The sequence below is a fragment of the Suncus etruscus genome, chromosome 12, assembly GCF_024139225.1.
Source record: "Suncus etruscus isolate mSunEtr1 chromosome 12, mSunEtr1.pri.cur, whole genome shotgun sequence".
NCBI lineage: Eukaryota > Metazoa > Chordata > Mammalia > Eulipotyphla > Soricidae > Suncus > Suncus etruscus.
The window spans coordinates 39,312,929-39,325,951 of record NC_064859.1 but is presented as its reverse complement, the minus strand read 5'-3'; the positions used below and the strand labels follow the sequence as shown (position 1 = coordinate 39,325,951).

Sequence of the window (13,023 nt, the reverse complement as noted above, 5' to 3'; positions counted from 1 at the left end):
CTGGAGAGAGAACAGCGGGTACACTTGCTTGCCTTACATGCAGCTGATCCTGGTTCAAACCCTGGCACAACATATGAGTCCTTAAGCCCTGCCAGTAGTGATCCTTGAGCAGAAGAAGCAAAAGTAAGCTCCTGAGTATATGCTGCATGGAGCCCCAAATTAAAAAGAAATACATTACTTTCTAAGAACTTGAAAAAAATGACTGGGAATTAAAATGCACTTATATACTTGACTTTTGTCCTTAAACTCATGCTTCTAATTGTCTAAACTGAATCATCAGTGGGTATCCAAGCCACTTAAACCATTCCTTCTCTTTTCTCACCTTGTCTTAGAACTTATCTGCACTTGGAGCTGAAGAGCTCAGACAGCGAGAACATTATCTCAAGCAGAAGAGAGATAAGTTGATGTCCATGAGAAAAGAATTTAGAACTAAGCAAACACAAAATTCAGAGCAGAAAGATCATGAAGGTGTTGTGGAGGTATGATTAGTCTTGTCAAAATTTGCAAACTTAGAGGCAAAATAATTTAGGTATGTATAAGAAAGAAATAACTTGAAATTGTCATATTAACTTGTTAAGTAGAACTGCTTTTTTTTTTTTTTTGGAGGTAATCATTTTCACTAACTATATCCATTTGGAAGTTGTTTGTTTTTGACCTGCTTTGAGTATGCAAGGGTCAGCAGTCTTTTCAATCTAAATCTTTTGAAAGCTTTTCCTATAAAGCAGCATCAGTATCATAGTTTACCACATCTTCAAGAGGCTTCATATGTAGGAACTCATTCTGAGGGCCTGATAATACAGAGGTAGGGCATTTGCCTTGCGTGAGACTGACCAGGAAGGACCTGGGTTCGATTCCCAGCATTCCATGTGGTCCCCAGAGCCAGTAGTGATTTCTGAGTGCACAGAGCTAGGAGTAGGAGTAATCCCTGAACACTGCTGGATGTGACCCAAAAACCAAAACAAAACTTTAAAGGAACTCATTCCGTGTGTGCGTGTGTGCATGTGTGTGTGTGTGTGGCCCAAAAACCAAAACAAAACTTTAAAAGAACTCATTCTGTGTGTGTGTGTGTGTGTGTGTTTTAATTTATTGAAAATGCCCTAATCTTTGTGTTGGAAATGTTTAGGCAGTCTATCTTTTACTGTAACTAATTTTCTTTCTTTTAAAGGAAATGACAGAGAAACCAGAAATGACAGCAGAGGAGAAGCAGACATTACTAAAGAGGAGATTGCTTGCAGAGAAACTTAAGGAAGAAGTTATTAATAAGTAATAATCTTAAATCAATTTAGCAAAATGAGTTGAAATTTTCATAAAAATAAATTATTTAATCAGTTAATTTCAGGCACTTGTGTTTATAATGCAGATGTTTGTTATTGTTTTATTATACTTTGAGATGAAGAGTAATGGGGAAGGATATCTTGACCAAATTAATCTCTCTTGGAGAGGGTATTGAAAATTAAGTGATGGGGCCGGAGAGATAGCATGGAGGTAGGGTGTTTGCCTTGCATGCAGAATGGTGGTTCGAATCCCACCATCCATACAGTCCCCTGAGCAAGCCAGGGGTGATTTCTGACCCTAGTAGAGCCAGGAGTAACCTGAGTGCTGCCGGGTGTGACCCAAACACAAAAAACAAAAACAAAAACAAAAAAGGAAATTGAGTGATAGTGCTTTTATTCAAACTTACCTATTTTTTCAAAGTTACTTATTATTTATGCTAATCAGTTAGGTATTCAGAACTCAGCTGGAGCCAGAGCAGTGGCGCAAGCGTTAGCCCTGCACACGTTAATCTAGGATGGATCGCGGTTCGATCCCCCATGTCCCAGATGGTCCCCCAAGCTAGGAGTAATTTCTGAGTGCATAGCCAAGAGTAAACCCTGAGCATCACCACGTGTGGCCCAAAAAGCAACAACAACAACAAAAATAACTCAGTTGTCAGGACCCGAGCAGTAATAGCAGTGCATAGGGCGCTTGCTTTGCATGTAGCTGATCCAGGTTCAATCCCTAGCACCCCATATGGTCATCTGAGTGCTGCCAGGAGTGATTCCTGAGTGTAGAGCCAAGAGTAACACCTGAGTACCTCTGGGTGTGACCAAAACAAAACAAATTCAATTGTCAACTAGATCTTCAGGTCCGGCTTCATAGCCTGTGAAGGTCCAAGAACAAATGTTGGAAAGGTGGGCCATAGAATACAATGGTTAAGGCACATGGTTTGCAAGCAGCCAATCTGTTTATGAGCCCCACCATCACATGGTCTCCCAACAATAAAGACCTGCTAGGATAACCATTAAGCACCACTAAGTGGAGTCCAGAAACAAAAAAAGGATTTTTGTTTTTGTTGTTTTTTTTTTTTGGCCACACCCATTTGTTGCTCAGGGGTTACTCTGGCTAAGAGCTCAGAAATTGGCCCTAGCTTGGGACGCCAGGGGGTCAAACCGCGGTCCTTCCTTGGCTAGTGTTTGCGAGGCAGACACCTTACCTCTAGCGCCACCTCTCTGGCTCCAGAAAGGGTTACTATAATTGAGATAAGCCAACATAGCCTGGATAATTTCTTTTTGTTTTTGGACCACACACAGTGGAGCTCAGGGTTTGCTCCTGGATAAGTGCTCAGAAATCACTCCTGGCTCAGGGGACCATATGGGATGCTGGGGGATTGAACAGATCCAGATCCGTCCTGGATTAGCCCTGTGCAAGGCAAACGCCCTACCATTGCGCCACTGCTCCGGCCCCATATCCTGGATAATTTTCTTATTATCCCATTTGTACTTCCTTTTTTTATTCATGGACCATTCCTGTACTTTAACTTAAATCTATGATCATAAACTTATAAGGATACCAAAATCTCATTTAGCTCAAGCCTTTAACCTGCAGAGAAAAAAAACAGTATTACTATTATAGTTTCATCACTTAGATGAAGAAAAACTTGTATTAAAACACGATAATGTTTCATGTAATTTTTTATTCAAAATAGTTTTTCTGTTGGATACATGTTTACAGATATACTTTTTAGAGAACCTCAGGCATACAAATGTGGGCTCTGAATTGCTTCATTAAGTGAAGATAAAAATATAAAAAAAATTAGATCTGCCTGAGGGTAATCATTTTAAACAGCAGCTAACATGTGGAATCTTGTTAAGTTCTTTCAGTGGGATATTTTAAGTCATGTTCTCACATCACTGTAGGTGAGCAGATGTACCATGAAAACTTATCCTTACAAAGTTGTCATTATTCACACACCTGCTGTATGAAGATTCCTGTGACACTTTAAATGTTTGATAGTGGCATTTGAAATTCAAATGGTAAAATAAACTCAGTAATATCAAAGATAATGTATTTTACTGGAACTTTGAATTAATCAGAAATAAGTAAATAAAATGTTTTAGGCATGCACTTCTTAGAAGAGGAAATCAATAAGAGAATAAAGGGGAATTTGATAAAACCTGCTTGTAAGAAAATGTATTCATGTGGCAACTTTACTGATCCTTGGCTTAAACTGTCCTGAGTCACTTGCTTTGAGGTAAAAGGTCTTTTTCATTATATATATCTTTGATGAAAGACATAAAAATAATTCCATGCTGTAATGCTTTGGTTCTGAAACTTCTTTGCCCAAGGCACATCCAAGCAGAGTCTGAAATTTAAAGTGCAGTTTCATTCATATTTGTGTATGGCTGTGATTTGTGATAAATATCTAGACAACTTATTATGAAGATACTGTAAACTGGACATATTTCAAAATGAGGCTTAACTTATATTTACAACAAACCAAACAAAAGCAACAATCATAGAATTACAGGGTCACATTTTAATTCCTGAATTTTACAGTTCTGCATTAATATCACCACATGTATACAAATGGTGTAAAACAAGTACAGTGGTATTTTTAATATAAAATAAACATCTGTCTTATGGAAAAACTATACTTCATATCTACACAAACAGCCCATTTTTTCCAAACAATAGCCAAAATTAAAATTAACTATAAAATCTCCAAAACAGGGGAAACTTTCATTTAAGCTATTCCAGGAAAAATGGACCCATTAACACATTACAAGAGTGATCTGAAGATTGTAGCTGGAATTACTATACTTAGCTTTTGCTTTCCCGATGTAGTCTGGGGGATGTTGTTCTCACTTTCACATGATCTCAGATCATAAATGAGCAAACTAACATTAAAATATTTACAGTTAACCTGTTCTAAAAATAAAACTTATTGTTTGCCTCAATTATTTTAAACTCATTTACGTACACGGAATGTGCTTTTTATTCCTTAAAAAAAAAGCAGCTTTTTCATATTACACCCTTGTTTATGGAAAAACTTTATGTGCTGCACACTGACTCTGACACTATAGTAAGTTTCTCGATCAAAATGGCTTCTAAATGTTAAATGCCACTTTATTTAGCTCTATTCTTTGAATGGTTTTTATGAATCATACTTTAAAACTTGCCTACGGCTTTGGAAAGAGAAACAAAGGAAAAAGTGACTTCAAAGTATCTTTCACAAAAGACTGTATTTGTAGGCATTTAAAAATATTCTGTTCAATCCACTCCAAGGTTTCTAGAGAAAATAATTTTGGAATACTACTTAATAGATTCTTGGCATATTATCCTTAAAAGTGCTGATTTTAAAGTTTTAGTAACAAAGTTCATTTTTAATCCAATTGTTTTTCATCAAGAATACATACTAAAAATTCTTGGTGTAGAAAATAAACATGTGCTGTAATACAGGGTGTACTTTTCCTCCAACTACTTATGGTTGAATTTCTATTAAATCCTCAAAGTAATGGTCCCAACAGTGTAACTTCAATTTATGATAGCTGAATTGGTTTACTATAAAATTTTATTTTAAAAAGAGGCAACTGAATAAAAGAACAATATGGCCAGCACCATTATACAAGTAATGTTATTGGGTTTGCAACTGAAGTTTTGTACTTGTTTCTATTGTAGATAATCCCTGGAACAACCCTGCATTAATATTTTATCAACCTTATTCCTCCCCCAAACCTGAGAGCTGCTTTGCTGAGAAGCTATCTCCCAGACTTTGGGTATTGATGATGTACTGTTACTGTCTTTTTCTACTCCTTGTATAATTGTAAGTTCAAGTGAGAAAGCTTTCTGATTCCAATTTTTCAGCTCTTGAACAGTTGCAGCATTTCAGTAAGACCACACTTCAGGGTCCCCAGTAAGACACTTAAGAGCCAAGACGAGGTCTTTTCCTGGGAGATGTTTCCTCTTCTTCATCTTCCTCTTCATCATCTGGATAATCCACTAAACCAACCAAACTTCCCTATTGAATAAAAGAAAAAATATTTTAAAATATTTAACAGAAAAAGTCAATTAATGTTAAATAAAATCATTACCATTTTTCCCCTTAGTTGCTAAAGCAATAGTACAGTGGGTAGGGCATCTGCCTTGTAGATTTGATCCTCAGCATCCCATATGACCCACCAAACACTGTCAAAAATAATTCTTGAGTGCAGACCCCTCCAATAATCATCCCCTCACTTTCATAATTTTGTTTTTGGACCACACCTAGGCTACTTCCAGCTCAGTCAGAGGTCAAGGGTCTTATCTAAATTTCTCAGGAGACCATGTGGTTCCAAGGATCAAAGATTTGCATTAATATTTTATCACCCATGTCCTGCCCCATCTTCTAGAGATCAGGGTCTGCATTAATATTTTTATCAATTATGTCCCTCCCCCAAAGTATTATTTTAAGTATGCAAAGTATGTATTCTAGTCTACTGATCCTCCTCTCTAGCCCTAATTAAAATCTTTTTTTGTTTGTTTTTTGGGGGGCTTCACCCTGTGACTCTCAGTGTTTACTCCTAGTTATGCACTTAGAAATCACTCCTGGTTTGGGGGACCAATGGGATGCCAGAGGATGGAACCAAGATCAATCCTAGATCAGCCTCACACAAGGCAAATGCCCTACAGCTATGCTATCACTTTGGCCCTTAATTAAAATCATTTTAAGGGGCATTTGCCTTGCATGCAGCTACCCGGGAGGGAACCAGTTTGGTTTCTGGCATCTAGTCCCCCAGCCTGCCAGGGGCAATTTCTAAGTGCAAAGCCAGGTGTGGCCCCAAAACCAATCAGACAATCAATCAATAAAGGTTTTAAAAAACATCATTTTAAAAGATGTTATATATTGGGCTAGAGAGATAGCACAACAGTAGGACATTTCCCTTGCACACAGCAGACCCAAGACGGATGGTGGTTCGAATCCCAGCATCCCATTTGGTCTCCTGAGTCAGCCAGGAGTAATTTCTGAACATAGAGCCAGGAATAACTCATGAGTGCCATAGGGTGTGACCCAAAAACCAAAAAAGATGCTAAAAATTGGGACTAGAGAGAAAGCTCAATTTGTGAAGCAAATACCTTGCAGGTTCATTCCCTGGCACATATGGACCAGAGAAGACTGCAAGAAACAATTTTTAAGGAGCACTAAGCTGAGTGGGAGTAGATAGCTACTTGGGAGTAGATAGCTACTGAATACTGCTAAGTGTGGCCTACAAACCAAAAATCATACTTAAAATTGGTAGGGGTCATGCTCATGGGTACAGTGCATATCTTACTGGGTTTGACCTCCCGGATCACAGAAAAGATATTAGAAATCATATTTCTAACCATAAATAGCTGAAACTAGCACATATTTAATTGCTTGAAATTATGAGTAATTGCAATTGACAGCAGTCTTAGATAACCATCAACTTTTCTATTTGGCTCTTGGATTTTAAAATGATACATCAAAATTCAATTCAGCACAATTTCACTATGGAAAAAATGTATTTTAAAATGGTAGGACTCAAGACATTTTGAGCTGTTAAGGATCTTGGAAATGAACTTGTTTGTTTCTTTAAATAAGACACAGAATGCTCAATCAGTAAAAATTTTGTCTATTTCTCATATACATATTTCATCACTAAATATTTTATCAATTAAAAAAAACATTTTAAGGGGCTGGAGAGATAGCATGGAGGTAAGGCATTTGCCTTTCATGCAGAAGGTCAATGGTTCAAATCCCAGCATCCCATATGGTCCCCTGTGCCTGCCAGGGGCGATTTCTGAGCATAGAGCATAGAGCCAGTAATAACCCCTGCCAGGTGTGACCCAAAAACCAAAAAAAAAAAAAAAAAATATATATATATATATATAAAATATATATATATATATATATATAGAGAGAGAGAGAGAGAGATACACACACATATATATTAAGTGACTTAGACAATAAATATGAAATTGGTCCTAAAAATGTACTTTAATAAAACCTTAAAGGAAAACAAACAACAAAAAAAAAACCATATAAGTAAGCTGAAAGGGATGAGGTGTTTGGACTTTTATGGATTAATGGATTCCCTGTGAGAATCAGAAAGCTCGGAGCCAAAGAGACAGCACAATGGTAGGGCATTTGCCTTGCAAGCGGCTGACTCAGGACCGATGGTTCAAATCCCAGCATCCCGTATGGTCCTCCATGCCTGCCAGGAGCAATTTCTGACCAAAGAGCCAGGAGTAAGCCCTGAGCAACACCAGGTGTGGACCAAAAAAACAAAACAAAAAATCATAAAGCTCTAGTCTAGACACTGTGCCCAGAAAATAAGGTTCACACTCACTTGAATCTGTCCCATTAAATTTGTATAGTTATACAAAGGATAAAAGGGCTACTAAATACAGTTAATTCAAATGTTTCAGACAAATAAATACAGATGAAATAACTCTTATTTCATAACTAAGTAGCTTTATATCTAAAGAATTCAGGTAGGACTAGAAAGAGTACAGGAAGGGACTCATTCAATCCTTAGTACCCTACTTTGTGCTCTGAGCCTACCAGGAACGATTTCTTGAGTATGAGCTATGAGTAAACCCACATCTGGTGTGAACACACACACGAAACACACACACATGAAACAAACCAAAAGAATACACACACAGGACTGGAAAAAGTACAAGAAGGGACTCATTCAATCCCTAGTACCCTACTTCGTGCTCTGAGCCCTGCCAGGAACGATTTCTTGAGTATGAGCTATGAGTAAACCCACACCTGGGTGTGACACACACATGAAAAAAAAAAAAAAGAATATAGGCATCTGGCATCAACACCATACTACATCCAATCTCTAGTATCAAACAACTCTCAGAAGTTACCAAGTTATCTGAATTCTGTGAACTCAATAGAACATAAATACTTATAGAATCATGCTTTTTTTTTCTCTCAGCTTCACAACACAAACATTAATATGATAAGATGAGGCAAATATGGCTAACCTGTTAAGAATATATTGACTTTAAGGCCAGAATGATAGCACAATGGGTAGGATGCTTGCTTTGTATGCATCCCATATGATCCCTTAAGCATTGCCAGAAGTAATTTCTGAGTGCAGAGCCAGAAGTACCCCCTGAAAACCACCAGGTGTAGCTCCAAAACAAAAACAAAGTAGTAATATAATATTCATCGACTTTGTAGGGCTGGAGCTTGTTAAGGTGCTTGCCTTGAATGTGACTGACCTAAATTAAATCCCAGACACTAAATACGGTACTATGAGCACAACACCAGGAATAAGTCCTGAGTATAGTATAAAAACACACCAGTCTAATTCAGTCTGCTTCAAAATTCTGAAATTTTAATTATACTTAGGGTCATATCATGTTCAAATATGCTGTTATCAAATTAATATAATTTAAAATTATTCTTTGTTAAGATTAAGTCAACTTAGGCCAGGGATACGGATCAGTAGTAGGACACGTATCTTGTACGGGAGGACCTGAATCTGCACCCCCAGCACACACAAGAAAACAGCAAATTTGACAATCATAGCGAGTTTTGGTTTGAATTTCATTTATATTACCTTACACAAAAAATAAACCAGAAGGTTTATTTATTTAGTTTTTTATTTCTCAGATATAGGGCAGATTACAAAACGGGAAGATGTCAAGAAACAATCCCCAGGGGCCGGGTGGTGGCGCTAAAGGTAAGGTGCCTGCCTTGCCTGCGCTAGCCTTGGGACGGACCGGACCGCGGTTCGATCCCCCGGCGTCCCATATGGTCTCCCAAGCCAGGAGCAACTTCTGAGCACATAGCCAGGAGTAACCCCTGAGCGTTACCGGGTGTGGCCCAAAAACCAAAAAAAAAAAAAAAAAAAAAAAGAAACAATCCCCAGTCACAAAAACATCCTCTGAAGAAAGGATAGTATTTGTTTATATGAAGCTTATATCAATAAGCCCTGTTCATTGTTTTTTTTACATGTATTTAAAAAAAAACCTTAAGGGGCTGGAGCAGTGGTGCAAGCAGTAGGGTGTTTGCCTTACGCATGCTAACCTAGGAAGGACTGCGATTTGATCCCCTGCTGTCCCATGTGGTCCCCCAAGCCAGGAGCAATTTCTGAGCCCATAGCCAGGAGTAATCCCTTAGCGTCACCGGGTATGGCCCAAATATCAAAACAAATAAAAAATCCTTAAAACATATTTAGATATCACATAAGTCACCCTTTTAAAATATGTAATTCAGGGCCGGAGAGATAGCATGGAGGTAGGGCATTTGCCTTGCAGGCAGAAGGATGGTGGTTCGAATCCTGGCATCCCATAAGGTCCCCTGTGCCTGCCAGGGGCGATTTCTGAGCACAGAGCCAGGAGTACCCCTAAGCACTGCCGGGTGTGACCCCCCCCCAATATGTAATTCAGTGGTTTTGGTATATTCACAAAGCTAAGAAACAGCACCAATTCCAAGACATTTTCATCAAGACTACATCCTCACAAAAACCTACTTTACTACCCATTCTCAATTATCCCCCAGGCAAATGCTAATCTGATTTTGTTTCTAAGGATTTCTTTGGACATTTCATAGAGATGGAATTACACAATACAATTTTAGAAATATACAGTCAAATGTAGCATTTTTCAGGCCTATCTATGTTATATAGCATGTATGGTATTTAATTCCTTCTGATATAGCCAAATATCTAGTGATTTATCCATTATGGACACTTGGGTCCTTTCCACTTTTTTTAGGTGTTATATATACTCCTACTATTGATATGTAAGTACATGTTTTGTTCTTAAGAGTTTTTTGTCAAATGCATTCTAAAACTATTGCACCTTTTTTTTACTTTGCCATTGACAATGAGAGCTTACAATTTTTTTCTCTAAGTCCAACTTTTTATTTTTTATAATAGCCATCATAGTTTGTGTAGAACATTATTTTGAATTTTATAGGGATTTCCTTAAGAACTAATAATGCTGATCATTGGGAGTTTATATGATCTATTTGTATTATTTCCTTTAAAGAACTATCCAAATACCACTTTTAAAAAGTCTTCATCACACTTTTTCTTTGGCTTTTGGCCATATCCAGCAATGCTCAGTAATTGCTGGCTATATATTCAGGAATGACTTCTGCAGGATTGGGGGACTGTTTGGGATAATGGAGATCAAACATGGGTTGGCTGTGTGCAAGGCAAGTGCTCTACTTGCTGTACTATCCGGTCCTCCTTCATAGCATTTTTTTTTTTTTTTTTTTTTGTTTTTGGGCCACACCCGTTTGACGCTCAGGGGTTACTCCTGGCTATGTGCTCAGAAATCACCCCTGGCTTGGGAGGACCATATGGGACACCGGGGGATCGAACCGTGGTCCATCCGCTTGCAAGGCAGACACCTAACCTGTAGCGCCACCTTCCCGGGCCTCCTTCATAGCATTTTAAAAGTTGCTATGCTGGGGTCGAAGCAGTGGTGCAAATAGTAAGGTGTCTGCCTTGCCCGCGCTAGCCTAAGAGGGACCACAGTTTGATCCCCTGGCGTCCCATATGGTCCCTCAAGCTAGGAACGATTTCTGAGCGCATAGTCAGGAGTAACTCCTGAGTGTTACTGGGTATGGTCCAAAAAACAAAAATAAAAGTTGCTGTGCTGAGGTATGAGAATTCTTCAAGTTGCTTCTATGACATAGTATTCAGGGGCCAGAGAGATAGCATGGAGGTAAGGCCTTTGTCTTGAATGCAGAAGGACAGTGATTTGAATCCCGGCATCCCATGTGGTCCCGAGCCTCCCAGGAGCGATTTCTGAGACTAGAGCCAGGAGTAACAACCCCTGAGTGCTGCCAGATGTGACCCCCCCCCCCCCCAAAAAAAGACATTGGATTCCAAGTATTTTCTCCCTTTGGTAATATTTTTGGCCAAGGATAAGAGCCACAGCATGTGACTCTACCAATGAATCCTGAGCGCCACTGGGTGTGACCCAAAAACAAAAAACCAAACCAAACAAAACAAAAAACAATGTTATTTCCCCTGAAATAAATCAATTAACAAATGGCAAATCACTGTTGGATAGCTAACTCTACCAATGAATCCTGAGCGCCACTGGGTGTGACCCAAAAACAAAAAACCAAACCAAACAAAACAAAAAACAATGTTATTTCCCCTGAAATAAATCAATTAACAAATGGCAAATCACTGTTGGATAGCTATTTTTACTAATGTAATTATTATAGTGTAGGGTACATGTTTAAAACATTTATGGTTTTTTTGTACAGTTATCACTTCTCACAACTACCTAATCAGTCAACCATCAAATTCTCAGGTGACATTTTCTACTTAATAAGTTTCCTTATTTATAGCTAATTTTTTTTTCCTTTTATAATCTTCCAGTTCTGTACTGTTCAACCACATTCAGTGGTTACTGAAGGTAATGAGACACATTTATCTGTGCTTGGGAGTCCTTTGGTATCTAGGAACCCTATCTACTTTGAGCCATGAAACATGGTTAAGTTAATAATATCAAAACTTCAGCAAAAGGGTCTGGAGTGAGATAGCATAGCAGGTAGGGTGCTTGCTTTGCTCATGGTCTGATTCCTGACTGCCGAGCTAAGAATAAGCCCTGAGCACTGCCAGGTATGGTCCAAATACCAAAGAAAATGAAACAAAACATAAAAACTACAGCAAAAGCAACAGGTTTATTACTTGTAAGTTTTATAGCTTTAATTTCACAAATTCATCTAATTACACTGAATAAAAAAGTAAAGGTTAAAAAACAGCAGTAATGGGGCCGGAGAGATAGCATGGAGGTAAGGTGTTTGCCTTTCATGCAAGAGGTCGATGGTTCAAATCCCGGCATCCCATATGGTCCCCTGTGCCTGCCAGAGGGGATTTCTGAGCATAGAGCCAGGAATAACCCCTGAGCACTGCTAGGTGTGACCCAAAAACCAAAAAAAAACAAAAACAAAAACAAAAACAAGCAAACAAAAAAACAGCAGTAATGATGGCATCCTGCCTTGTTCATGACTTCAGTGGATTGTTTCAAAGTATAAAAGCGGTGGGGCTGGAGAGATAATATGGAAGTAGGGCGCCTTGCATGCAGAAGTATTGTGGTTTGAATCCCGGCATCCCATATGGTCCCCTGAGCCTGCCAGGAGTGATTTCTGAGCACAGAGCCAGGAGTACCCCTAAGCGCTGCTGGGTGTGACCCAAAAACCAAAAACAAAAAAGTGGTTCCTGGTATTAGCCACTGCATGGTCCCTTGATCACCATGCCAAAAGTAGCCCCTGAACAGCACCAAGAAATAACTCCCACCTCATCCCCCCCAAAAAACCAAATCTTAGATGCTCAAAATTAATATTTTTTGTAGGCATTATGGAATATTTATGCTTATAGAAGCCCTAAATTATGTGAAATAAAACCATACACCTTAAGAAAAATAAAAAGTTAACAGCTACATTCTACTGATCATAGGCACTAGCTCTCTTCTCTGAAATTATTATCCTAACTTGATCAGTAAGTCCTATAGATGGAAAAAGCAAGGTTCAATGGTTTATAGGCAATTTCACATACCTTAGTGGTAGTTACTGATGTAGACAAGTGTGTTGTTTTGGAAGAAGATCCATTAGAACTTGCTGGTGGGGTCTGAGACACTATAGATTTACTGTTTGTGCTATTTGTTCCATTAGCGGCACTGGTAGAGTGGGAAAAAGTGAATTTGAAGCCACCAGAAGATGTCCTTTTGGGAAGGTTCTCTTTGTCTTCACTCTCTTTTGCTAAAACCAAAATA

General features: G+C 38.6%; 2 protein-coding genes across 5 annotated transcripts in view; one reads left to right on the top strand and one right to left on the bottom strand.

The window, feature by feature from the left end:
- The window catches only part of CFAP36 (cilia and flagella associated protein 36), a 33,667-nt gene extending 32,334 nt beyond the window's left edge, over window positions 1–1,333 (top strand). For 2 of the 3 annotated variants that reach the window (XM_049784792.1, XM_049784791.1), the window contains 2 exons: window positions 333–479; window positions 1,166–1,333. In XM_049784792.1, the coding sequence (XP_049640749.1) occupies window positions 333–479; window positions 1,166–1,267 (249 nt within the window). In that variant the 3' untranslated portion in view covers window positions 1,268–1,333. Of the gene's footprint in view, window positions 1–332; window positions 643–682; window positions 916–1,165 lie in introns of those variants that run through there. The other variant, XR_007500878.1, reaches the window with a different exon arrangement.
- Window positions 1,334–3,776: 2,443 nt separating this feature from the next.
- PPP4R3B (protein phosphatase 4 regulatory subunit 3B) overlaps window positions 3,777–13,023 on the bottom strand; it is a 60,387-nt gene continuing 51,140 nt past the window's right edge. For both annotated transcript variants that reach the window (XM_049784775.1, XM_049784776.1), the window contains exons 15-16: window positions 12,807–13,009; window positions 3,777–5,278 (exon numbers count right to left, since the gene is read on the bottom strand). In XM_049784775.1, coding sequence (XP_049640732.1) covers window positions 5,183–5,278; window positions 12,807–13,009 — 299 coding nt within the window. In that variant the 3' untranslated portion in view covers window positions 3,777–5,182. The remainder of the gene's footprint in view (window positions 5,279–12,806; window positions 13,010–13,023) is intronic.